This window comes from Aricia agestis, chromosome 2 (assembly GCF_905147365.1).
Source record: "Aricia agestis chromosome 2, ilAriAges1.1, whole genome shotgun sequence".
NCBI lineage: Eukaryota > Metazoa > Arthropoda > Insecta > Lepidoptera > Lycaenidae > Aricia > Aricia agestis.
This window is the reverse complement of record NC_056407.1, coordinates 23,177,762-23,205,595: the sequence shown is the minus strand read 5'-3', so window position 1 is coordinate 23,205,595 and position 27,834 is coordinate 23,177,762. Positions and strand designations below refer to the sequence as shown.

At 37.5% G+C, this 27,834-nt stretch overlaps 2 protein-coding genes and 1 long non-coding RNA gene across 8 annotated transcripts in view; 2 read left to right on the top strand and 1 right to left on the bottom strand.

Moving 5' to 3' along the window:
• The window catches only part of LOC121739845 (CUGBP Elav-like family member 3), a 604,208-nt gene extending 602,625 nt beyond the window's left edge, over positions 1-1,583 (top strand). For all 4 annotated transcript variants that reach the window (XM_042132430.1, XM_042132431.1, XM_042132433.1 and 1 more), the window contains 2 exons: positions 13-178; positions 699-1,583. In XM_042132430.1, coding sequence (XP_041988364.1) covers positions 13-140 — 128 coding nt within the window. In that variant the 3' untranslated portion in view covers positions 141-178; positions 699-1,583. The remainder of the gene's footprint in view (positions 1-12; positions 179-698) is intronic.
• A 6,695-nt stretch (positions 1,584-8,278) lies between these two features.
• LOC121739842 (poly(ADP-ribose) glycohydrolase-like) lies at positions 8,279-25,727 on the bottom strand. Its single transcript, XM_042132429.1, has 12 exons — positions 25,449-25,727; positions 24,952-25,113; positions 23,963-24,072; positions 23,660-23,803; positions 23,500-23,582; positions 23,076-23,232; positions 22,715-22,845; positions 22,124-22,311; positions 21,489-21,632; positions 18,644-18,761; positions 9,225-9,358; positions 8,279-8,836 (listed from the first exon to the last, which is right to left on the bottom strand). Exons 1-12 carry the CDS (start codon positions 25,689-25,691, stop codon positions 8,312-8,314), a joined length of 2,139 nt encoding a protein of 712 aa, XP_041988363.1. The 5' UTR covers positions 25,692-25,727; the 3' UTR covers positions 8,279-8,311.
• Positions 9,744-26,964, top strand: LOC121739848. 3 transcript variants are annotated; one of them, XR_006037499.1, is made up of 3 exons: positions 9,744-9,993; positions 11,076-11,077; positions 26,954-26,964. It is a non-coding gene; the product is annotated as an uncharacterized LOC121739848 (long non-coding RNA). The 3 variants fall into 3 exon arrangements; XR_006037497.1 differs by lacking the exons at positions 11,076-11,077; positions 26,954-26,964 and adding exons at positions 18,296-18,300; positions 24,937-24,948; XR_006037498.1 differs by lacking the exons at positions 11,076-11,077; positions 26,954-26,964 and adding exons at positions 14,885-14,890; positions 24,481-24,494.
• Positions 26,965-27,834: the final 870 nt, after the last annotated feature.

The window sequence follows — 27,834 nt, the reverse complement described above, 5'->3', positions numbered from 1 at the left end:
TTTTTTCCCCAGGCTTCGTTTCATTCGACAACCCAACGTCGGCCCAGGCGGCGATCCAGGCGATGAACGGTTTTCAAATCGGCATGAAACGATTAAAGGTGCAATTGAAGCGGCCCAAAGATGCCAACCGACCTTACTAACCTTAGACGCCGTCCCCGCGCGTTCCGACAAGGCTCAGGTAAATAAAGTTCTGAATAAAATATTTCAGTTACTGACTTACTAAGTCAATAACTGAAATATATATATATATATATAAATATATATATATATATATATATATATATATATATATATATATATATATATATATATATATATATATATATATATATATATACTATACTTTAAAATGTATAGATCTTCTGGAAGACATTCCATTTTTGGAATAAGATGTACCTTTGTACAAATACTAAAAAACATATATTTTTAGTTTTAAGGTGTTTTTTACTTTCTTTTGTGTGTACATATTGTTAAATGAAATAAAATAATCTGTTTATATAACGAGTATAACCTAAATCAGATAAATCACTTTGATGTATATTATTATTCTATCTGTGAAAACTTTTAATTGGCCTTTTTGTATTGTATATTATGTAGATTCTATAAGTATGTTAGCTGTAAGTTTTCCAAAAATTAATAAAATAAAATAAAATTATGTTAAAAAAATTGTATACTAAAACAATACATTTATTTTTCAGATGTGGCGAACGATTTCGCCGCCTGGCCCCGGACCGCGCGCTATCAGCCGTTTTAAGAAGTTTAATAAACATTGATTGTATAGTAAATATCATTAACTACATTACTTATATTGAATATGCAAGCCCGAGGCGGCGAGTATACTATATTAGTTAAAGTAAATTATTGAACAGCGCGTAGGAAGCTTCATTCTTATCATTATCGATTAATCATTAAATTACTCTATTATATTATTATATATATACAATTTATTAACTTTGATTAAATTATTATTATTATTAAAAATGACACGTTATAAAATTTTGTCATTCGTAATCATACTTCTACTTCTAAGTACTTAATATTTAACTGAAACTTTTAACATAAATTTATTATACTAGTTATTTGCTTGAAAAAAGCCAAACTGAATTTATTAAGTAAGTCGAAAGTGTAAGAACAAATGTATTTTAATTATCGTATATTGCATTGTAACGCCGGGGCGGCGCCTGCGTCTTTGCCCTCCGTCGTTCGGTTGTTAGAGTCGAGGGCGCCGAACTAAACACTAAGGGCGCCGGCAGTCGTTACTTTGGTCGTCACGCGTCAGTAGCCGGCAAAGACGGCCGCCCCCCGGCCGCCACCTGTCGCCTCCCCGCCGCGCCGACCTCATAAGTGTAAGCCGCGAATCGCGATGTATATCACTGTCGGAGTAAATCGTCCTATATTTTGTTAAATTATATTACGTGTGTGTCTGTAAGCTACCCCGCTGGGCTGGCTCGGAAGTCGAGCGTCGGACGAGACTGCAGCGATTTCGTTGCGACTCGCCCGCGATCGGCTCAGCGCCGTCTACGTATTAGTGACCGTCGCCACGTGGTCGACGTTCAAATTAAACGTTCGTATTAACGCTGTGTACAAATCAAAGTGCACTTCAACGTAAGACCGAATACATAAGGCCTTCGATTCGGAAGATCGTGTTTTATGTGTTGTAAATTCCAAATGGGCTGTGATATAAAAGTATATATCAAAATTATGGACTGTACGGGCCGTCTTCGCATATTCGATGTTTCGCTCCGTCGGGCCGCCCGCGAGTCGTTCGAACCTCCCGGAGTCCACATTCGGGCCGGCCTTTGTAATCGTGCGACAATAATGACGGATCGGTGTGGATGCTCGAGAAGACGCCGGCGACCGGACGAGTGTAGATAGTCTCCCCGCTGCAGCGCTGGGCAGACGCTACGGTCGGTGGCGGATCTCGAGCGGGGCCTATCTCGTGACGGAGCCATGCTGCCACTGATCTAGTGTAGGTGTACATAGGCGGCGGGGGACCGCGACCATGCGACGTCAATTCACAAGAGCGTGATCTCCCAATTATTTACTTCATGTGTGTGTGTCTATAACATATATCTATACGTGTTAATGTTACGACCGAGCGGCGGCGAGGGAGCCGACAGGCGAGCGCGATTACAAAATTAGTGTAATTTCTACAGAAGAAAACATAGATTCATAATCAAAAAGTACCAATATAAATTTAAAATAATATTGAGATACCTTAGATGTAATGCGCGCGCGCGGGCGAACGAACCCCGGTGTGCCGTTGTATGTAAGCGTTACAGCTTTAAATGACATCTGTCAAAAATGTGGTACGAGACCGGGTGCTCTTATTCTCTGTGTCTGTCTCGTCTGTGGTCGATGTAGCCCCCACATACGAACCTTTCGACTAAACTTCCTCCGAAGTCTCCTACATGCTTGCGTCGGTAAGCCGACTTTAAATAAGGACACCCGGTCCTATACGCCTTGTTTTGTTGATGGCAGTAGCCAATGACATTTTTGGCAGTGTTGCGAGTGCTAATAATTTTATTTTTATAAAAAGTGGCTTCGATTAGACTAGAGAGTTCGAAGGTTAATGCTACCTCAACCGAGTGATAAGACGTTAGCTAACATAATCTGACTTATCTTGTCTAAAGTTGAATGTAACAAATTAATGTTAAAGTAGACGTTGAAAGGTTACTCGCTCCATACTTTGCCGAAGGAATTGTTCGGTATATTTTTTTTTTTAATTAATCACGGCACATATTGTAGAGCTGGACTATTGTAAAGCATATAATTTTACCTTTAAGTCTCTATGTACCGACTCGTGTAAAACTTTTGAACTATTAGTTGTAGGACGAAGTTGCTCTTTATAAAAATAGACAGGACGAGCCGATCGATTGAAGTATCGTACGGAATATGGTTTTCAATTCCTGTAATGAAATTCTAAATGTTATATATCGAAATGCACCTTTATTTATATTGCGTTATCATTGTCTAACTGAAAATCTCCGTCCGTTACCATGTTTTATATCCGCGACCCGCACACCGTATCCCGCGATGGACGTTCCGTACGATACGTCAGGGGCTGTCAGCGGCGCCGCGCCGGACCTCACCGCGCGTGCTTCAGCCGAGCCGGCCGGCGTACTATCATTTTTTATCTAGTGCTTTAATTGAATATCTCGGCTTAACGATTCGATCGGGAGAGATAGTAAAGCGGTCCGGCGGCGGCGGCGCTCCGACGAGCGAGCCGAGGCCCCCGCCCGCCTCTAGTCAAATATTACACACAACACGAGACATAGAATTTTATATTTACACAAATAATATATTATATTGATATAGTATTCTAGTTTTAGGCGTTTATGAGTTACGAGTGAGCGGTGTGAATATAACGATGTAAAATTATTATCGTTTAAGCGTAGTCACCTAGTTCTTTTCTCTTCAAAATGTTTGTGCAATATTTATTACGCTTCCTTTCGTTTTAGCGGTCTCGATTCTTGATGCTTTTTGTTAATTTCGTTACCGTTTTCGATCGGTCGAAGTGGTCTCGCGGGGACGCCGGAGTCGGCGAGCGTGCTACGTGGTCTGTTAGAATTCGACGACGGTAGTCGCGCTCCCGCAGGCTGTCGAAGAAGAATCGACCACCGACGGAGCTGTTGAGGATTCGATCTCGACGGGAAAGGTGTCGAAGCCGGCAGAGGAAATTAGACGAGGGACTCTACAGGAGAGTGTCCTCGGCCGGCGAGGAGACGTTTCCACGGGGAGCCGCTCGGGTCGCGCGGGAAGGCAGTGCGCAGGCGGCGGTGGGGCGCGCGCCCCGCCCAGCCACTAGGTTACAGAATAAATCGATGCCAAAGCGGAGCACGTATATTTAGTATATCGATAATTTCACCTCGTAACGTAGGTGCGGCCGCGGTCGCCGACCGGCCGACGGTAAATTGTATATCTTTATACTGATAAAGTAACCCTTAAATTGATGCGGCGACGCCCGCGTCTCTGATAGAATAAAATGTCCTCTCTGAATGTATAAAATGATCGCCCACGAAGTGATTCTAGGATACAGGGTATGCTTTGCAATTATTTAAATGTTATCTTAATGTTCTTCACGTAGGCAGCGATCGCCGAACTTTCGGCCGTCGGTCCCTCCGCTACGGTGGCGGACGTTATCGCCCGAAGGCTCGCGGTCCCGGCGCGCCGCTCGGGACGGTCCGCGGACGCCGGCCGGCCGCGGCGCCCGCGTCGCTTCACTTTCGGGTCCACTGTAGTCTGTCGCGAATTTTTATACTGTGTCGACTGTCTAGCGTAACCGAGCCCTCATCCTCATCTTAGTTGCGAATTCGCCTGCTCCTATGGACTACTCGTCATCCCCATGTTAACGTAGGTACTACTAGTGAAATACTTTAATATAGACGGCACGAGCGTGACCGTTCGTAGTCGCGTCTCGCGACGGAATAGGTAAATTTCGTTCTATAGAATTGGATAACGATTAGTATTACTGAAACTAAATTCGAAATCTTTGAAACTTTTAAAAATTTTACTAAACGTTTATCGCGTACGGATTCATAGCGCTCGAGTAGTTGGATTACCACGCGGTGGGAGTCGTAAGGATAGGTTACGGAAGGTTTAGGAGATGTAAGTAGACCATCGGGCGGCGCGGCCCGCGCGGCCCGGGCGAGTGGGGACGAGTGCGGCCTGAGAGGGGAGGGGACGCCGAGCGCCGCTCGATGCTAGTATGTAAGACGATTGCCAATGTTACGATCAAAAGTAACTAACATTAGTTTTCAGAATAGTAATGATAAATTATATCTATTTATATAATAAAGAGATGGAGAGATGCGCATAGTGCTTTTATGAATCGTAGAACCTAGTAACGAAACGATCTAGTCATATCCTCTTCATTTTTCTTCTATCGCTTAGAATAGTTTAGCTTCAAGCACGGTTTGCTACTTTGTTTTCTTAACGGTGCGGGAGATATTAGATAGAGAATCTGACGGGCGTCTGTTTGTTTTTATCTTTATACGTCTATACTTCTACTCTCTTTATCCTCAGTATAATCGCCGTCTAATTCGAATCTGTATTTCTAATAAGTTATCCAGAATATTGCTTATTGTTTAACTTTGTAGTGGTAGGTTTAATTAATTGTAATCTATGGTGATGTAAGCTAATTAGCGATGATTTAAGATTAAGTGTTACTTTTATAGTTCTGCGAAATTAAATGCTGGTGTTGCACGCGCTCAATCGGTTTGAAAGCAATTTAAATTTAGAAAATCGATTCAAAGTTTTTCATCGACTGGTTCTTATTTAATCGTTTGAAAAAAAATGTGGACAAACTGTTAATAGGGCAGAGTGCAATAATAATATATTATTTGTCTTAAACAAACTATGAGCTGTTGCAACGCCAGTGCGGAAAATACGCCGTCCTAAAAGATCTCGTATACCTTCAGTTCAGAAACGCGGAAAAGTAACACGAGTGCCCCGGATTGTAACCTAACTGAGAAGCTGCCCTTCATGAGAGGAATTTACTAGGAATTTGAAATGTATACATACTTTTTGGTCGATTAAAGACATGGTTTAAATGTTTTAAAATCAGTATTTGTTTCCTAAATGGCTAACAAGCATATTATATCAATACTCTTATTTCTATAGCATTGTAAAGGATTACTACGCAGTTTTTTTGATCTAGAGCTAAGCACCAAACTATTCTCAACTAATGTACATAAATAAACTACGTTAGGAGCTTACTAGCGTTTTGCCCCGAGTCCTCTCGGGCGGGTGACAGGGTGACGCTGTTAATGCTAAGGAGTATGCGGTATATATAGCGCGTAATGGCGTCAGTTCTTACGAGCGTGACGCGTAATCGCGCACAACTGACGCGTAATTGCGCACAACTGACGCGTAATCGCGCACAACTGACGCGTAATTGCGCACAACTGACGCGTAATCGCGTACAACTGACGCATAATCGTGCGCAACTGACGTGTTATTGCGCGTAACAAACGCTAAATTCGTAAGTTATTGACGCGTAATCGCGCGTATAGCTTTGCGTATTCGCGCGTATAGCTTTGCGTATTCGCGCGTAAGAACTCTCGACGTAAATCCACAGCCTTATGTTTACTTAAGTATGACTAGTAGCGTACGACACTTCATGCGGCGCGACGTTAGAAAAACCATTGTCGTACTATAACTTCATTTGAAACTTTGCATTTTGTGTTACCATACTAACAGTGCCATATTAGATAAATGTCAAGTTAGATCGTCAATTCAAAAACATGGCACGGTCATAATATTATAGAGACCAAGGACGTTGATAGAGACCGTATCATTGCTATTTGCATCAAATTGTGAAGTTAAAACATCTTTCACGCATTACAAAAGAATGGTCTCTTAATTCTTTGATAGCACTCATTCCAAAAATATCTTTCACTAAGAGTACAAAACCAATTTTAAGAAACATTAATTATTAAACTAGGGATTGAAATATGCACGCCTTACTAGTCTCTTTACATATAACCGTAGTCAGGAATGTACGCGCGATGTACGCTGTTCTGGATAACTTATATCATAGTTTAGACGTCGGGCTGCTCTGTTCTCGCATTACCCTAAAATACTAACCGTACTACGAAAACCCCATTCGAGTTCAGAAGCAGAGCAGTCTTTAGCTTAGCAAGGGGCCGCGAGGTACCCGAGATATACGCTTGTAAACATCGTCCAAAGAACCCTAATCGAACGTTCCCGATATAAGTTCCGTTTGCGCGAACGTATTTTTAATTAATATAAGACATTGTACATTGATGCATCTTACTCAGTGTAACTTTCGCCTATAAATAATTTTTCGAATAACGATAGAACAAAATAGAGATTCGTATAAGGAATTGTAAAATGTTTTTTCATAAAACCTCCAATAGCAGCTTAAAAGATAACGCCGTTTATTTGATATATAGTTTTATATACCGATAGATTTGCTACAATGTATTATAGGAGAATAATTAAGATAGGACAGTTATACTTTCCGTTTGTTTTATAAGAACGGGATTTGTAATGTACCGGAACTTTATACATGTTTATTTTTGGCCGGTAATGAATTGTACAATTTACTAAACCTTATAACGTTCATTTTTGCCTTCCTCATATTGTTACATTAAAGTTATGGGCGGCGATTAAATGATTTCGAAGTACAAAAGCATCTTATAATAATTTTGTTGTAATCGTTTGCGAAAAACTAAATGAATTTAATGTTTAGTCGCTTACGAATCGTTTTTAATTGATGTTGTACCATCAAAGTTGTTCTGTTATAAATTATTTAAATTTTACTAAGTATTTTTCATGTGTCGTAATATCACAATACGATGTATATGATAGCAGCTGTCGAACTGCACAAACTAATTACTGTAAGCCGTGATGTAATTTAGTTTCTTGTAATTAATCCAATAAATCTTATTAAACCTGTATTTACGGTTAAGTCTATATAACACACAATGGTTACGAAATGCACGATATGAATATTTCTGTGTAAAACTTTCCTTCCTTCCGTTCCGTGGCGCGGCGTGCGAGTCACGTGGTCGTCACGTGGCAGTCACGTGGCAGTCACCAGGCTGCGAATGTTCCTCGCGCGTCGCTCGCACGCCGCGTACACCGCCTTATGAAATGTTACCCTCAGTGCATATTATGATAGCCGACTATACGCATTGTTATTGCTACACCGAATATTGTAAATGAAACTAATGTGAAAACGCCGTTAGTTAATGTTAATTTATTTATTTTATTAGTATAGCGAAATTCTGTATTTAGCTAATCAACAGCATAGTGTCACTTTACGAAACTAATACAATAATGATTTTCCTACTTTGCATGTTTTAGTTAAAAAAAACTATTATCGAGTTAAATATGTATATGGCTAAAATTTCAAACTAAATTACTATTCAATTATTTATTATTATACACTTATTACGTTTAGTATGCTAGAAATATGATGAAGGATAATAAATAATTTTAATTATATTAGGTACGAGTTTTATTTCAGTGTCATGTCCTTTCAAAAATATAGCAGATTGAAAATAAATGGTCGCCATGTTATTACAGAAACAGTGGGTAAGTAAAATGATCCCTACAATGACCAACTACTGATGCTGCACTAAGCCAATTACTGATGCTTAGATGTTCAAAAACAAAGTTCTTAACGAACCTTTGAAAAATGCATAATAACTTTATAATTTCTTATATTTACATAATTCGTATTGTTGATTCAAATTGATTAGAATTTTATAAATAAAAATCGTTTTTGTAAGGTATTTATTATTTATATTCTATTGAATTCAATTTACAACATTTAATACAGTCACGTGGGTTTTTTGGAAAAGTAATCTGTTATTTTCTTTGACATTTTCTTTTTCACTTCAGATGTAACTTCAAAATGTACTTTATCCTCAACATTTTCTGATTCGGACTTGTTTTTGAAGAACAATTTCTTTGGACTATTTAAATTCAATTTACCACTCTCTTCGTCTAATTTTCCCATTTCTTCGAACAGTTTCGAAGTATTTGAGGTTTTGGTGTCTTTTGTTTCTTTTTCTAATATCTTTATGAATGTTGTACTGCCTGATGACGACGCCATGTTGTTGTCCGATTTGTCGCTGGTAGATGGCGCTATTTTGTTTATGGGCGCCATTTTGTTACGTTCCAGACTACTTGTTTTATTTTCATCGCTGTCGTCAGTGATATCTACTATTTTATTTTCTGGAACTTTACTGCAGCCATCGGTTTCGGAGACAGTCGTAGGTTCATCATCATCAGTAAACATGTCCGGGGACTCTTCTAGATGCTTGAGGAATGCGAGCGAATCTTCTTTCGCGTCTTCCATAGTCTATAAAATTGAAATAAAAACACATACTTTAATAAACAAGACAACACCTTAATTAATGTGTAACTTTTTTCAGGTAGTTATTAATTATGATTATTATTAAAAATAATTAATATCCCTTCAACTGTTGACCACGCTCTAGGAGCTCGATGTCAAAAATGCGCGTATCAGCAGCTGTGGACCGCGCTCCTGGAGCTCGATTATCACCTTCGTGTTTTATTTTAACCACAGTATATCGTAAACTATATCTTTACGGCTCTAACTTGCACAACGTGTACTTAATATAACAAAAACGGCTATAGTCACTTCTAATCGAACGTACATAAACTAAACAAAATGGTATTTGAGCTGATGAGCTTTCTAAAAATTACATTGGATTAAAAATACTTACATAGTCCATTACTTCTACTGTTTCGGCACAGGATGCTGGTGGTTGCTCCTTTAAAGTCTGCTCTAAAAAGGCATTGAAACTGATCTTGCAGACGTCAGTTTTGCAGTATTTTAATAAGTATCCGTACAGCTCACCTGCAAATCAATTATATATATAATACTAGGTAAATAATCAAATTGTTTTAAAAATTTCAAGTCTAGCAATTGATACACCTATTCGCGTACTTCAAGATAAATAATGCCCAAAACTTTCTCCAAAACGTAAAAGTGTCATCAATAAAACTGAACTCTTAACGATTTTTTTCACGGGTACCTTAAAAAAATACTAGCTTTTTGCGGTCAAATAGCTAGTATTTTTTTAAGGTAGGTAAGCAAAGCCCGGTGGCTTTGCTCGGTATTCGATAAAATGACATTTTCTAAAAGTGATTCCTAGCTTAGATCAATTTATCACCCCCGAAACCCCCTATATACTAAATTTCATGAAAATCGTTGGTGCCGATTCCGAAATTCCAATTATATATTATATACAAGAATTGCTCGTTTTAAGCATGGACGTATAAAAAAAGGCGGACAGAGTCCCAAAATACACAAAACTGTGTCGTCAGAGTAGGCCAGCTGGCTGTGTGTACACGGTCCGTACGCACACATTCTTGCGCTAGTCCATACCATTTGACAGGCGTAAGAATGTGTGCGTGGCCGACTCTGAAGAAAAGTGAAAACACAGTTTTGTATATAACAAGACTGCGTCCGCCTTTTTTTCTACGTTCATGGTTTAAAGATATAAGATAAGATTTTTTTTAAGATTTCATGTATGCCATTTTGTCGGCATCATTAATATATTGTGCATTCATGCCAAATTACAGCTTTGTAGGGGCTATAGTCTCTGAGCAAAACCGCGGACAGATAGACCGACAGACAGACAGACAGACGGACAGACAGACAGACGGACGGGCAGACCGTAACTATAAGGGTTCCTTGTTGACTACGGAACCCTAAAAAGGAAAACTTTGTTTAATTAACCCCCGACAAAAAAGAGGGGTGTTATAAATTTGACGTGTCTGTCTGTCGGTCGGTCTGTCTGTCTGTCTGTCTGTCTGTCTGTCTGTCTATATGTGGCATCGTAGCATCCAAACGGGTGGACCGATTTTGATCTAGTTTTTTTTTTTTGTTTGAAAGCTGACTTATTTGAGAGTGTTCTTAGCTATAGTTCATCATCATCAGCCTGCTCCGTACTGAAAAATCGCGGTTCATCTGGTTCGTCAAGGGCCGATTAGCAACTTGCAGTCGTTTGGTGGGCTTTGTTGCATTCTAGTTCGTTACATTTACGAATATTTACACATTAATGTAAAGTTGACCTGGTGCTGCAGCATCACCTGGTAATCAATAGGATATCCAACTCCTCACCAACTTAGAGCAATGGTTTCGTGTTTGGGCTCATTTTAATTGCGACAACTAGTAAGACATAGATAACCAATAAATGTTTACATGCTGCTGCTGCAGCATCACCTGGATTCTACAGGAGCCGAGCTCCATATGAACCCAAAGTGGAGGTTTCATGTTTGGACTCATATTGACGGCCTCATCCAAAAGGACATTCCTAGATGGTATTCATTGGGATATAATATGATCTTGTTCATAGGAATTATTCTGCACTATAACCAACACAAGTTTAAAAAGCATGAAATAAAATTAAATTAAAAAATTTAAAAAAACCCCCGCCAAACAACTTTAAAAATTAAAAAGTAATGAAGTAATATATTTTACTGACTTTAAGTTTAAATAATTTCTAAGTGTAAAGTGATATTTTAGTCCATAATTGTTGTCAAGGTGTGTCAGGGGACCGCTAATGTAGATGTTTGATTTCACATAACATTATAGTTTAAGGGTCAGTAAAATCTCTTGAATACCAAATAAAAAGCAAAAAATCTGAAGAAACACAAAGTTTGTACGATGAACTGTTGGGTAACAGCAAGGTATTATCAAAAAATAACATAACTACCATAGATCTCACTGGAGATGACACAATAAATAATTATCATTTTATGGACAGCAAAAAGAAATTAAAAAAATACATAAAAGTTAAGAAATGTATTAGGAAAACGGAGCAATTAATGAAAAAAAACAAAAAAATTGTAAAGCATCTTAATAATTTATCAAAGAATAGAAATACTATTAAAAGTCAATTATTAAGTTGCTGTAAAGAATTGGAACAGACTAGGTTTAGCTATGAGGCGGATGTAAGTAGCCTTCAATCGGAAATTTCAGATTTGCACTCTTCCTTAACTCATGTTCAACAAAAGTATGAATTTGCGCAAAAAGAAATTTCTGCACATATTGCTGCGATGGATGAACTAATAGAAATTGGACGTTATAATGAGGAACGTGTTAATTCCTTGTATAACAATTGTAATTGCCTCATAAAATTAGGTCAATCACAGAATGATAATAATAATAGTTCAGTTATCTGCTCAGCGGTGAGGGCTCCTACTGACTCCTCAAAATATTATAATAAAATTCGGACATGTGCCCCCAAGGCTGGTTCCATCAGCATTTATTGTGATGAAATAGGCCATGGAGTTGGCATATACCTGAATAAATTGTGTTTGGGACAAAAAGTAACTAGTACTTGCTTGCCCGGGGCATCATATGAACAAATAATTAGCCGGGCAATTAATTCTACTTGCTGCCCCAACACAATTTTAGTTATATTGGTCGGGAGAAGAGGAAAGTTGAACAGAAAACAAATGCTAGATTATATAGACACTTTAAGTAATAAAGAAAATATTAGAAAAATTATTCTGTTCACCTTTCCTTACATCAAAGAGTCAAACAAAAAACTGCCACACGAGAGTAAAGAAAATTATATTAGATATAAGTTGAACAGCCTACTATGTAGTGCTACCAATCAGAATTGTATACTTTTAAGTAACAATGTCCCACAAATAGATGTGGTTGATATTAATAATATTTTAAGTTCTAGGTTAAATAATCTGACATGTGATAAGTTTTTCTTATCAAAATTTTTTACAAGACATGTAGCCAGATGGCTATTTAATTTTTTAGTTTTAAGACAAGCCAACAAATTGGCTAAACCAAACATTGCTTTTATTGAGCATTCAACTATTTTAAACAACTGTACAGACAACAGTTTGGAATATGTTCCAAATAATTTAAATTAGTTACTAAGACAACAGAGGCTCACTCTAGCAATGTATATAACATTCATAGCTCAGATGCCCACCACCGGGAAACCACCAAAAATAATGGGAGTTACTGTAATTTTAATTTTAACCTTATACATCAGAATTTGCAAGGGATGATAGGAAAAGAATTAGATATTGAACTGTTTCTAAATGAATATAACATAGATATTATGTGTATAACAGAACACTGGCTGAGAAATCACGAATTAATATTTAACTTTTGTAATCACCAGAAAGCTAGTTCGTTCAGCAGAGAAAATGCCATTAGAGGTGGCTCTTTAATAATAATTCATAAAAAGTTTAAGTTTAAAGAACGAAAAGATATTGTAAAACTCTCTTCTGAACGAATAATTGAAGTGGCCTGTATTGAGTTGAGCCACCTTATTATTGTGGGCGTATACAGGCCTCCATCAGGTCTATACGACTCTTTTGAAAAAATAATGGAACAAGTCTTAAATAAAGTATGTGCATCTAAAAAAAAGGTTATTGTATGTGGTGATTTCAATATTAATTTGCTAGACCTAAACTCCACCACTATTAGATTCACATCCTTATTAAAATCGTATAACCTAATTAATTTATTTAATGAACCAACTAGAGTTTGCGAAACAACTGCCACTTGCATTGATAATATTTTCACAAATGTTACTCCCTGTAAAAAAGAAATAATTAATGCTCTGAGTTCTGATCATCGTGGACAGTTAGCTTCTTTTAACATTAAATGTGATAGTAATACTGAAGAAAAGATTGAGTTTATTCCTGTAAATACAAAACGCATTGAGAAATTTAGAAGTAAACTTGTTTCAAGTCTTCAGCGCTTAGATATGTCAAATAAACCAGATGAAGCTTTTAATACATTGTTTAAAGTAATAAGAAATCAATTTAAGTCTGTGTTTACTTCTAAAACGGTCAACATAAATAATAAAAAAAAAAATTTCAGAAATTGGGCAACTGCAGGTATTATTGTAAGTAGGCAAAGACTGTATGAGTTATATGATGAAAAAACAATTAATACTAGTGAATCCTTTAAAATATACGTGAAGAAATATTCAAAAATTTTTAGAAAAGTCTGTCAAGCTGCGAAGGCCCTCCACATAAAAGAAAAAATTAAGAACTCTAAAAATAAAGTGAAAACCACCTGGAAAGTTATTGCAGATGAGACTGGAAGAGTCAACTGTCGTAACTCGAAACTTGAACTTTATATTGATGATAAAAAGGTCAACTCTGACCTTGAGGTTGCGACAGTCTTTGAGAAGTTTTTTGCTGACATTCCGATCTCAACTACAAAAGACTTAAATTCCTCACCTGCAGTTGCGGAAAGGTTGCTTAAAGAAAATGTCAAGGAATGTGATGTCAATTTTATTTTTAAAGAAATCGACTCCAGGGATATTATTAAGACTTTTAAATCGCTGAATGTTAAAAGTACAACTGATCTCTGGGGTATGTCCACAAGAGTTATTAAATCAATAATTGACATCATTGCCCCGCACTTAGCTCTAGTCTTCAACAATTGTATTAAAAATGGTGTGTTCCCTGACCTAATGAAGCATAGCAAGGTGATGCCTCTCTTCAAAGCTGGGGCTAAGTCTGACCCAGCCAACTACAGACCAATATCTATTTTGCCAACTTTTAGTAAAATATTTGAAAAAAATATTCTAATTCAATTACTAGTTCACTTTAACTGTAATAATTTGTTACATAACAATCAATTTGGCTTTACTAAAGGTAGGTCCACAACAGATGCAGGCATCAGTCTTCTATGTAGTATATTTGAAGCTTGGGAGGGGTCGCGGGATGCACTCGGTATCTTCTGCGACCTATCCAAAGCATTTGATTGTGTCGAACATGCTACATTAATCAGAAAATTGTATCATTATGGTATAAGGGACACGGCCCTAAAACTGTTAAGTTCGTACCTTGCAAATAGAACGCAAAGAGTAGAAGTTAATTCTAAAAGGTCTAATGGTAGTAAAATAAAGCTAGGTGTTCCACAAGGATCTATTTTAGGTCCCTTTCTTTTTCTCATTTACATAAATGACCTACCTTATCTAGTTAGAGATAAGCATGAGATAGTACTTTTTGCTGATGATACTTCACTAATTTTTAATGTGAAGCGACAACAATATAATTACGACGAGGTAAATAGTGCTCTCTCAAAAATAGTACAATGGTTTAATGCTAATAATTTACTATTAAATTCTAATAAAACGAAATGTTTAAAATTCAGTTTGCCAAATGTTAGGCAAGTACAAACCAATGTACTATTAAATGATGAGAAAATGAAATTAGTGGACACCACTGTTTTCCTAGGTATAACTTTAGACAGTAAATTACAGTGGAGTCCGCATATTGCAAATCTGGCGGATAGGCTCAGTTCTGCAGCATATGCTGTTAAAAAAATCAGAGAGGTAACTGATGTAGAAACAGCGCGACTTGTTTACTTTAGTTACTTCCACAGCATTATGTCCTATGGAATCCTTCTATGGGGAAATGCAGCGGACATTAATGCAATATTCGTGCTGCAGAAGCGAGCGATACGTTCTATTTATAAGATGTCATCGTGTGAATCCTTAAGAGAAAAGTTTAAGGAAATAAATATTCTGACCGTCGCATCTCAATACGTCTTGGATAATGTATTGTATGTAAGAAAGAACTTAAATAATTTCAAAAAGAATAGCGACAATCATTGTTTTAACACTAGGAATAAGAACAAATTAGAAATACCAGTAATCAGACTTAGCAAAGTCAGCAAATCTTTTAAAGGCCAATGTATACGCCTGTACAATAGAATCCCAGTAAACGTTCAAAATCTCTCTATCAATAAATTTAAAAAAGTTGTAAAAGAACGTTTGTGTACTAAAGCTTATTATAAAATCAATGATTTCATCGACGACAACACACCTTGGGAATAGGGTGGTTCTTACAGGCTACTTGAATACTCTTTATAATTCCTGTTGTAAATAGATTTAAGTCATAATATTGTTACAGTTCGACAAGGCTTTAAATGAACGTAGCGAGAGGGGGAACTAGCGCTGTTTTCATACAAAAACGTCATTTTTGACAGTTCTTCTTTACCAGCAGCGCCCATTGACATATTCATTTAAAGCCTTGGTGCACTATATATGTTCAAATTGTAATTTTCCATCTTTTTAGTAAAAGATGGCCCCGTGCGAGTTTCTTACGCCGGTTCTTCTCGCCGGGTTAGTTCCCAAACCGGTGGTAGGCACCTTAGTATCGACGTTCAGAAATATTTTTGTAAAAGAATTACTTTGAATAAAAAATATTTTGATTTTGATTTGATTTGAGTTTTCAGCGAATCAAATCGAGACAATCAGTGACATGGCGATACAAAATGCAAAATTACACTGTTGGCGGTCCCCCGACACACCGTGACAACAATTATGGACTAAAATATCACTTTACACTTAGAAATTATTTAAACTTAAAGTCAGTAAAATATATTACTTCTTTACTTTTTAAAGTTGTTTGGCGGGGTTTTTTTAATTTCTTTATTTAATTTTATTGTTATAACGCTCGACGATGATGCTCAAAAACTACAGGACCGATTTTAAAAATTCTTTCACAATTCGAAAGCTATATTATCCACGAGTAACATAGGCTAAATTTTATTTTGGAAAAACTTGGTTTCCGTAAGATATTTGGGTTTTCTGACACAAGGTGTAAAAATCAACCAGAATAGTTCCTTATTTTGCGTACGCTGCCAAAACTATAAAAGATAGAACCATAAAATGTTCAAATTAATTGTAGATCTTATATCTACAAAAGTCTTATTTAAAAATCTTGATTTTTTGTGGACTACATTTAAACGCGTTTATTTTACTCACGCTATTAATCCTTATCAAAATAAATTATTTAATCGCTAAGTACAGTTTATGTAGATAATATTTGGTCTTTGAATGATTAAAATTGGACGTTTGGTTTTGAAGTTATGGAGAAATTAAATTATTACGATTTCTGCTGCGCGGCCCGTTGCGAAGTGGGCGTCACCAAGGCAGGGGTGCGCGTGCGGGAGGGGAGTTTAGATCTATGTCTTTGAGTAGGTTAAAGGTACTTTAATACCTTATTAATAATAATACTAATTCTTAATGTGAGCGAAGCCGCGGGCAAAAGCTAGTTCATAATATACTGCTTACCCAAAGCTGTTCAGGCAAATTTGAAATTGAATACAAATATGCAAAGTCTGAGGTTTCAGGTTATTAATAGCATTGCTTACTTAAAATTTCACTAATTGATTCAGCAATAGAAAACGGACTGCCTTTTTATATGTTTACTAGCTGTTGCCCGCGACTTCGTCCGCGTGGACTTCAGTTTATAGCGCGCGATGTCAACAAAATTGGTGTGAAAAGCTTTTATAAAAAAACCCTGGTACCCCTTAAATCAATACAGCTGTGCAGTGTGCACACAATAAGTATTTCATTTTTTTATATTAAACTTTATATTTTATGCCAAATTTTAAAGCTTATTTAGCCCTCCAATTACACAACTTTACCCATAAACTATTTATCATTGATAGATTTAAGGTTACGTCACTGCACAGATAAAGTACTGAGTTATTTAATACCGTAGAATAGATATAACAATCGAAAAAAATCGAAACATAAATGTAAGATGATACCAAGTCTTATAGAAAGACTTTTGAGCAAGCGTCAGCGCGATGTAGAAGACGCACGACGCCATCTATTATGAATTGTTGGAACTAACTTAATTTTAACAAATTTACGCATTTTCACCCCCTTACAACCCTTTTTTCCAGTAAAAAAGTTGCCTATGTCCTTTCTCAGGCTTTAGACTATCTGTATACAAAATTTCATTACAATCAGTTCGGAAGTTTTGGCGTTTGGCGTGAAAGCGAGTCTGACAGACAGACAGACAGACAGAGATACTTTTGGCGTTTGGCGTGAAAGCGAGACTGACAGACAGACAGACAGACAGAGATACTTTCGCATTTATAATATTAGTATAGATTATGTGCACACTGCATAGCTGTTTTTGGGTATTTTGATTAATTAAGGGCCGCGCTACACCGGAATGGAGCTGCCATGCGAGGCGAGCACTTTCAGCGCTGCCATTCCGGTGTAGCGCGGCCCTAAGAGGGGTACCACTTACCAGGGTTTTAAAAAGTTTTTAAATTTGACACAAATTTTGTTGACACCGCGCGCTATAAACTAAAGTCCACGCAGACGATGTCGCGGGCAAAAGCTAGTTATGAATAAAAACAATTTTATATAGTAAAGTAGGTATGATTAGTTGTGTTACAATAATAAAGTAAAATATAAAACGCCATCTGTTTTCATATATTAGAATTAAAATGTTGATTGCATTGATATCTTTTCTGGATGGAATATAGGCCAACACGGTACACTCGAACTCCTTTATTTTAGAGCGCCTTCTGTTGTCAACTTGTCACATATATTAGAAATGCAGTAGGAGTTCTATAAGATAAGATAGATTGATTATTATTATACCAAGTGATTATATTATTAAACATAATATTCTAACGTATTAAAAACTATAAACAAAAACACACTAACAACTTATAAGTATGATTAGTTCTATGGTACAATAAAGTAAAAAATAAAACGCCATCTGTTGAATCGTATTAGAACTAAAATGTTCATTTCATCGATATATTTCTGGATTTTTTATAATATTATACATAAAATATGTTTAAGATTTTTGAAATTTTATTTTAATACACATCCAAGACCCAGGAACATTGAAAACTTTTTGTTCCGCCTGCGGGACTCGAACCCAGGACCCCCGGGATGAGCGCTGGCCACGCGCAATGCGAATTCATTTTCATCGATATTTTCATGGAAATAAGATATTTTCCCACATCAAAATGTAGCCTATGTCCTTTCTCAGACTCTAGAATAACTGTATACAAAATTTCATTGCAATCGGTTCAGTAGTTTTGGCGTGAAAGCAAGACAGACAGACAGACAGACAGAGATACTTTCGCATTTATAATATTAGTATGGATTATAATACAAAATCCGCCTTTTGTTTCTTATTTTTTTATATACCCAGTGTCACTCTCACAAAAAATACGACACCTCTCAACTACCTCTCAAACTAAAACCAATCAAGGCGACAGAGAAGGCTAAACATTTTTATAGAAACATACATAATTATTGCATACATACTCGTTAGCCTTTCTTCTGTTGCTATAAGGTAGTAGAAGAAATAAACTTACCGACAGTAACATGATCTGAGGAAAGTAGGGCATAAACTTTTGCAATGTCGTCCCTCAGCTTTGTGTCTCCGAATGTGAAGTAGGCGAGCGCTCTACCCGCGCGTATAGCAGCTATGGCCTAAAAGATATTTTTAAAATAATTACCTATTGTGCTGACGTATTACTTTATATTGCTATACAATAACCATAGATGCCAATTGCCAGCGCTTGTCTAGTAAATAATCTATTTCAGTTTAGGATTGGATACGTCAGTTGGCGTCTTTATTTGCGCACAGCAACTTAAGGTGGCAACACTTGTGATGTAAAACCTTTTGTAACAGTACTTTCTAACTTAAGGTGGCAACACTTGTGATGTAAAACCTTTTGTAACAGTACTTTCTGCATATAAATAATTCTTATTCTCAAAAATAATAAACATTTTTTTTTTCAGATTCAACACTAATTTGCAGCTACATTGTCGCGCACGTTCTCTATAGTAGCGTACTGTGTGTCTAGTTGGTGTACTGTCATATGTATAATTTCGTGCACAGTGACATCAAACGCGTGAAAGAGACAAGTACCCCGGGCGCGCACTAGCGGCCAGGCCGCAGCGGCCATCGAAAGTATGGTGTGCGGCCAGGTGCGCGTGGTCTGGTCGTGTTTTTTTTTTTATGAAATAAGGGGGCAAACGAGCAAACGGGTCACCTGATGGAAAGCAACTTCCGTCGCCCATGGACACTCGCAGCATCAGCTGCAGGTGCGTTGCCGGCCTTTTAAGAGGGAATAGGGTAATAGGGGAGGTTAGGGAAGGGAAGGGAATAGGGTAGGGGATTGGGACTCCGGTAAACTCACTCACTCGGCGAAACACAGCGCAAGCGCTGTTTCACGCCGGTTTTCTGTGAGAACGTGGTATTTCTCCGGTCGAGCCGGCCCATTCGTGCCGAAGCATGGCTCTCCCATGCATGCATGCATACGTGTATCACGCATTTCCCGTAGTCCCATCTTCAGGAGCAGGAACTCCTTTAGGGTTTTAGTGGGTAGTCCCGGGTGCGTCTTCCGTCCGCCCCGGGGAGTCCCACATACCTCGGTGGTCCTCCCCAGGCCCCGGGGATGCGTAAACGCATTCCCCCAACGAAAAAAAAAAAAAAGGGCGCGCGTGGTCTATGGCGGTTTCATACTAAGGTATCTATCTCGATGGCCGCTAGTGCGCGCCCGGGCTTAGTGATAGTGATGTTTAATCTGAGATTCGATTGAATGACACTATTTAATTAATAACTATAGCAACTCGTCAAGACGTTAACTGTAACGTTTAACGTCTTGACTAAAAGCACAGAATAGATAGTACAAGTACAGAAGTCTCTCTGCTTTGATGTTCACAAATGCCGCCGTTTTATGTGCCTACATAATTATTATTAACAAACGGACCGCACGCGAGCAGCCGACATTGAGCTCTCTGGCGCCGCACGATGGTCGACTGATATTCCAAAAATAGGGTTGTCATAATCAAATAAGTATAAAGCCTCGTTTCCACTAAGCAACAATTCACGCGCAACATGCTGGACAACAAGTTGCCCAACATGTTGAAAGTCAACGCGGGACTTTTGATGAACAACGTTGTCTGTCTACGCATCTACTTTACGTCAGTTGTCGCCAACATGTCGCCAGAGGAACTTGTGTTGATTTTAGTGGCAGTGGTTATAATTTTTTTTAGTATCAGTGAGCAGTATCCCATAGACGTTCATAGTTTTGGTACAGTTCGCTTAATTTGAGCACTTGTTCGTTAGACCACACTACGGACATTGTTGCGCGCGTCTCCACTTGACGACAATTGATGCAATTCTCTTTAAGCAAACAACAAGCCGCGCGTCATGTTGCGCATCAGCTGGCAACATCGCGCGCTGTTGTGCAGCGTTGCCGTACATGTTGAGCGTCACGTGTCGCGCGCTAAATGTTGCCTAGTGGAGACGCGGCTTAAATACCACGCAAGGTATACATACGGAAACTGTTATACCTACCTATTAGGTAATTGAATACCGAACATATAAATCAGTTTACACAGACACGACACGTGATTTTCTTTTGATGTAGGTAATTAGGTATGGATTATAATATGTATTATGTATATGCAGCTACCTACCACCTATTTTAAATAAGTAGGTACCTACATATAAAATATAAAACATTTTAATAATTATTTTCATAGATTTAGGTACCATGACAGTACTAGATATATAAATTTGCTATTTTTTTCATTGTTCCGACAATCAGCTGCAATGCAGTATTTTTTTGGATACATTTTGCCAATTAACACTGCGTAAGAGGCGCGCGTGCGCCACGGGTCAGTGCGCGGCAACCATTGAATCGCCCCGACGTCGGGGAGTCTCGGTATGTACTTGTAGCTCGGCGGCGAAATGGCGTAGTGACACACCCCTGCTAAAATTCATCTAAAGTCTAATTTACTGATTTAATGTCCGCTGTCTTCAAAGGGCTATGTCAAAATATCTAACTAGATGGACGTTGCGTAACGATTTTTCAATCAACGTTCGGCCGTGTCATTCAATTGAATGGTGTCATTCAATGAATGCGCTAGTCATTCAATGGAATCGCAGATTGAACCAGATGACTGCGACAGATCTACTTAGGGCATTTCCACACGACGTATTTTTTGCGCACTGACGACGCGCGTTCCTGATGCGCTTGTCTTCTGCGCGCTTTCATCGTTTTGGCAGATATAAAGTTTAAAACGTGTCGGCTTTCTTCTGTTTGCTGAACGTTCAACTTGCGTTTGTATCAATACAAACGAGCGTAAAAAACGTCGTGTAGAAGGGACCTTAACTCTTTCGCGCGTGACGTCACTCGCTTGTACCTGCACAAGCCACTTGATCTCGGCGGAACCTCCGAACGCGCCGCAGCCCCAGTTGCCGGTCGCGACGCCGGGGTACTCTAGTGTGACGTCACACGCCTCCTCGCCCGGTGTTTCGTTCCCGTACATTGAGAAGCCCGTCCACGCCTGGAATTTGTCATGATGAATTGTTATAGTGAGATGTAGGTATGGTAGGATGTATTATAGTAAATATTATAGTATGGAAATATTATAGTAAAAAATATTTTTGTAATTTTTATAGACTGTTGTGACAACATATTATATAGACTGTAGTGTCTGTAGTTGTTTATAGATTTTTTTCTAAAATAAATTAAAATTCAACGCAACGCTAGCATATAAGAACGGTAGTTTCTTTGTGAGATTGTGATCTTTCTCGTCAGGCTGCCATAATTTATATACCAAAAAACTCTGGCAATGTGTTGTTTATGTAATCCGTAAAGATCACAGCGATAATAATAATTCATAATTCGACCTCACGCACGACGATAATAATATATGGATGACATTTACAGAAGAGTGTATGTAACTGCTGTTTTTTAGGTGACACTTTGGACAACTTACAAGATGGTGGCTTAATAAAATATTTTTGTAGTTAACTTCTTCCCTAAACACATCACCTTGTTCAGCTCTCTAGTGACGTGGTGCGGGGTACACTCGTGCGCGCGGCTGCGGTACGGCAGCGCGTCGACAGCTAGCACGGCGGTGCGGCGCCGCCCGCTCGAGTCGTGGGGCGTGGCGTCAGCGTGCACGTCCGCCCACGAGAATGTTGACGAGTAGCCCGTGTAGTTGCTGTAGCGCTCGCTGCCTGCGATTTTATTAAATGTTATAAAGTGCGACCTCATCATTGACTTTGCGACATAAGAATGTAAAAAGATCTATGACACAGCTAAGGTTTGATAATTATTCGCACTGAAAAAAAATCTGATACTTTTGCAATCTACTTGTGTTATTTTAATGAATGTTCGACAAATAAATTAAAAAGCGTAATAATATGAAGAATTTGTGGGATATGCGTAGAAGCCGCAAAGGAAGATCTTCCGACCGAGCGAGGTGGTATGCTCGGTCAGGCCAAAGCCCACTGACGTCATTTACGTTGTATATATCTTGCCGTTCTCCAAAACTTCGATGCAGGATTGTTAGGCGAATTGTGGGTACCACCACAAATTTTTACATGATTTTCCTAGCGTTTGAAAAATGCTTAGCCTTACCAATCATTATGAGGGCTTCATTGGGTTTTAACTCTTCTGTAACTAGAAGCGATATAAGGAGTTCTGGACATATCATGAATCTAATTTCCTCTTGCACACAGCCATAATTCAGTACTCCACCGCCAAGATATCTGAAATATTGAGAAGAGAATGTTAAACTAAAGTTGTTTACAATTTACAAGCAAAGTACACTAAGGGTTAATTTACATTGCAACGTCGCGAGGCGTTAAGATGAATCAAGATCTACTAAAGAACCTAGAAATGTTTAAGATACTAAATTTAACAAGATTTAAGACCTAACAAAACTAACAATCAAGAAATATGCAGTTAAATTACCAGTTAGTGATAAGTAATAACTTACTTATTAGCAAAATCCACTTGTATCAGCCCCTCGGCGTCCTCTATAGTGCCTCTTGGGTCTATGTGTAACGGCAACGCCGAAATAGGCTGTCTCGCTTGCGCCCATTGCGGCGTGGTACGCGCGACACGTCGCCGCAGCGTCATCACGCCTACCGGCACTATACTGCAGAAGGCGGGTTATTAATATACGAGCAGATAGGTGAACAAAGAAAGAAAAGAAACGAATTACTTCTTCGCCTTCCATTTGCCACCAAAAAACCAAAGACTTTGCTCAAACACAAAATACATAACGCAGACTTAAACAGAATGTCATAATATTTTGTTTACACAAATCTGCTTATCAAGACGAATTAAGCTGGTAAATAACATGGGTTCTTCAGTTTAGTCTAATTGGCAGGTTTAGTATAAGAAGATAAAAGTTTAACCTTTAGTGCACACGCGCTTGAAGTAGTGGCAAATACATTTTAGTTTTTCCATCACATGATCCGCTGGTGAACAGTTGAAAAGCCTGCAATCAATGAAAATAGTTATAATTTTTATAAAGACTATACAAAAATATTAAAGAGCAAAATCTTCGTAACTTACACATTAAAATTGATGTGTGGATATGTGGAATATTCCGAATTCTTTTTCATAGTGTTCCTTCTTGGAAACGTACAGAAGAAGGCATTAGCCAATAAACATGAAATCTGCTGCTGCGACATGGAAATAGATCTATCCTTGTCTTGTCTGGAGGCAGAAATATATTAATTTTATTAAAAAATTCTTCTTATTTATTGGGAAGTAGAAAGTTTACCAGAGTTTCTATATCAATAAATACAACATTTAATGTCATAAAAGCTCTGGTTTAATATAATATTTCAGATAATGTAATGATTATAAGCTTACTTTAATAAAGGAATAGGTGACTGTATCAATTTTGGCAATGCTAAAGCCAGCTTAGCAATTTCAGGTAAAGTCACATCAAAAAAATATTTTGATTCTTCTTCTTCTAGATACTGAAACATGAAAGTTTTTTGTTAGTATTTATAAACAACTAGTGACCCGCCCCGGCTTCACACGGGTATAAAATATATTACTTATAGCCTATGTCACTCACTGAAAAAATGATTAAAATCGATTTAGTAGTTTTTAATTATATTCATTACAACCCGTGGCCCGCATTGGTCGGTACCGCCGCAAAAGCTACGTCCCACAATTTTTAAATGATCTGTCATATCTTTGAAAATACTCATTTAAATGATATGCTGTAAAGGGCCATAATCTAGATCTATATTAAATCAATAATGTATTTAAAGTATTTAATTGAATAAGGATTATTGCCGATTGGTCGCTTCGAAAATTTGCCATGATTTGAAGTTAAAAGTAAATGACAAAAAAAAATTATTGTGGGATATCCATAAGAGATAGACATATACCGTTACAGAGTTTTCTGACATTATTTTGATAAATCTTGTAGGGTTCAGCCTGCGTTTGCTTTTTGTAAGTGAAAAAAAAATGTAATTATTTACGACATCACATTAGAAACCCCAAAAATAACAGTATTTTTCCAGTATTTAATTAATGTTATTATACTTATAAACCTTCCTCTTTAATCACTCTATCTATTAAAGAAAACCGCATCAAAATCCGTTGCATAGTTTCAAAGATTGAAGGGAACAAAGGGACATGAGGGAAAAATGCAACTTTGTTTTATAATATTATGTAGTGATGTCTCAGACATTGTCAAAAACAGGTTTTGATTTATTGGGATTTCATAAATCTTGAATTTAAACATCCAAAAATTAAAGTCTCTCGAGCTATTATACCCAATTATCATTCCATAGAAAAAAAAGTAGGTTGATAAGGGCTAATAATAACAGAACTTATAATATTACCCCATTGAAAAGTCCATGCAGAGCTGCAAATTTCCATCTGGTCTTATATTGTGTGTTATAACTCAGGATGGCATCAGCTAGTTCTTTGCTGTTCCTCATGGGCCGATTCAGTGCCCTTTGTATCATCTCCCAGCGATTCACTATATTTTTGCTGCCTGAACTCTAAAACAATGTTTGAAATGTAAATAAAATACCATAAAACCCATTGAAATTGTCATTCAAGACAAAGGAAGGAGGAAACAAAAGAGCTTTATCAAATTAGTTGATAAAAAAACATACGACTTTATTTTGTGTGCATCAGAGACAAAAGTTATGAATTTTGGTATCTTGGAATATAATTATTAAGTACAACGAAAACCTCTTATAAGAATTTTGAATAGGAATCACGGTTTTAGTAGCAGATAATCAGCCATTATGTCTATTGTTATTCTTGAACCACAAATAAATCAAATTGTTTGAAATTCCTTCTTCATACCCATTTCAAGAACTGTACTCACATTTTCAACAGGATACAAGCTGTGTGGTGAACACGGGAGTCTTACATGATCATCGTCCCATTTGTCTCTACCAATCTGAGGCTTTGGAGGCCTATCGAGGGTAGCGCCATTACTGGGAATATGATACAGAACTGTGTGATTGTATGCAGGCTGAATGAGCGGGAACTCTGGAGCACCCCAGGGCGAATTCGAGCCTTGTATATGCGATATGGGAACTCCTTTCCACTCACTATGTGTAGACATACTTTTTATTAATAGAAACTTGTATGCTACTGTTTGGAATAACCTAAAAATATTTAGTATATTACTTATCGAACTTTGCGGCACACATATAACAATTACAATGATTCTTGTAATCATTATATACGTACCAACTTTGAATTGAAAAAAACGAATAGTATTTTTTTTACACCGAATTTAGTTTTGTATCATAACATAAGAAAGGACCTTTGGCAGTGTTGCCAACTATTCAAAACGTTTTCCCCCTAAAGCAACTTCTAAACCCACTAAATTTCAACCAAAACTCCCCAAAAAATCAAAATATTTAAATTTTCTTGGGGTATGTTCTACTAAGCGCTCAAAATGCTGAAATACACCTTCAACAGGCCAAACAAACAAACAGGCCAGCAGTTTTTAAATTATGGAGTGTAGATGGTGGAGAACTATCTCTGTATGTAAAAAGTGTCCGCTGAAATGCGTTAAATTAGGGTGGCGCTACAGTAGCAACAGGGTAAATTTTAAATCATTTAGCAGCTTTTATTTCAGCTATTTTAGAATATATTATTTAAATAAATTTAAATACTATTTAAATAATATATACTAGCTATTTGACCGAGCTTTGCTCGGTATTCGATAAAACACGAATAAAATGACATTTTCTAAAAATGATTCTTAGCTAGATCGATTTATCGCCCCCGAAACCCCCTATATACTGAGGTTCATAAAAATCGTTGGAGCCGATTCCGAGATTCCAATTAAACAGTGTGTAACAAAAATAAGTGATAATACTTTAGGGTGTGTACGTGTTCCTTGTAGAGAGTTCACTGTGAAAGTAGCAGCTCTGAAAGACGAACAATTTTTTTCACTTTTGTATGGGCAAGGGCCCGAACGTCAGGAGTTTCCCCATACAAAAGTGAAAAAAATTTTTGGTCTTTCAGCGCTCTACTTTCACAGTGAACTCTCTACAAGGAACACGTACACACCCTAAAGTATTATCACTTATTTTTGTTACACCCTGTATATATAATATATACAAGAATTGCTCGTTTAAAGATATAAGATTTATATTTTGTCACCAACGGCTACATTCATTCCATACTTTGCTGCAGCTAGCGCCACTTTTGGAGGATTTTTCAACTGTTATTTACTGCGTACAGCTAGACACTTTTTCAAATATCCCTTAATAAGATAGTTCTCCTCCTTCTACCCTCCATATTTCAAATACATATTTCAATATTTTTTTTCATTACATGTATACAATGACAACAAATATAATAATCTGTCAGCCTACTGTCAGCTGGTACGACTCAAAAGACTATAGCGACATGTGCTTTGTGCGGCAGTTCCATCTTAAAGGTGGCTTTCGGATCTATGCCGCGAGCGACCGCGACCGGTAAAAATTCAAATAAAATGCTACTTTATGACATAGAATATAGGTATCATTTTCTACTGACATATTTTGCGTGGCGACCCATGCTGCCGCCGGCGGCGCGGCGGCGTAAAAGCTAGTGGTTGAGTAAAATGAAACCTATAGCCTTTGTCATAAAGTGGCATTTCGTTTGAATTTTCGTCCGTCACGGTCGCTCGCGGCAAAGTTCCGAGGCACTTTAAGGTGGTTATTAAAAAAATATTCCATTCTTCAAAATTTTTATCCCCAAAAATATCCCCAAAATATTTTACCCCCTAAAAACCCACTAAATTTATTTTTTCCCACTAAATTTAGTGGGAAATCCCCATAGTTGGTAACACTGACCTTTGGGGCTTAGGCGCTATTATTTTAATTCCTTATTATTTGTTAAATTATATTTAAAAAAATTGACAAAACTTGGTAGCGATAGCCGATAAAGAGGATCACAAAATATGGATAAAAGTAAACAGTAAAACACACACAGAAACACACGAAACATCAAACCAATGCATACATATTTACGACACAGAAAACCACACTTGAAAACCCAATGACATAAGAAACACCAAAACCATAGATAAAGTAGATAAAGTATTATAGTATAGATGTAGTCTTAGCCCGTCATCGCGTGGCCATTTTGTGCTTATTTTCATACAAGTAGTGTGCGTTTATTTTCTTGAATATTTCTATTTGTTGATTATTTCGAAGCATATTATGAGACAGGAAAGAAAGTCATATAGTTCATGATATCGATAAACT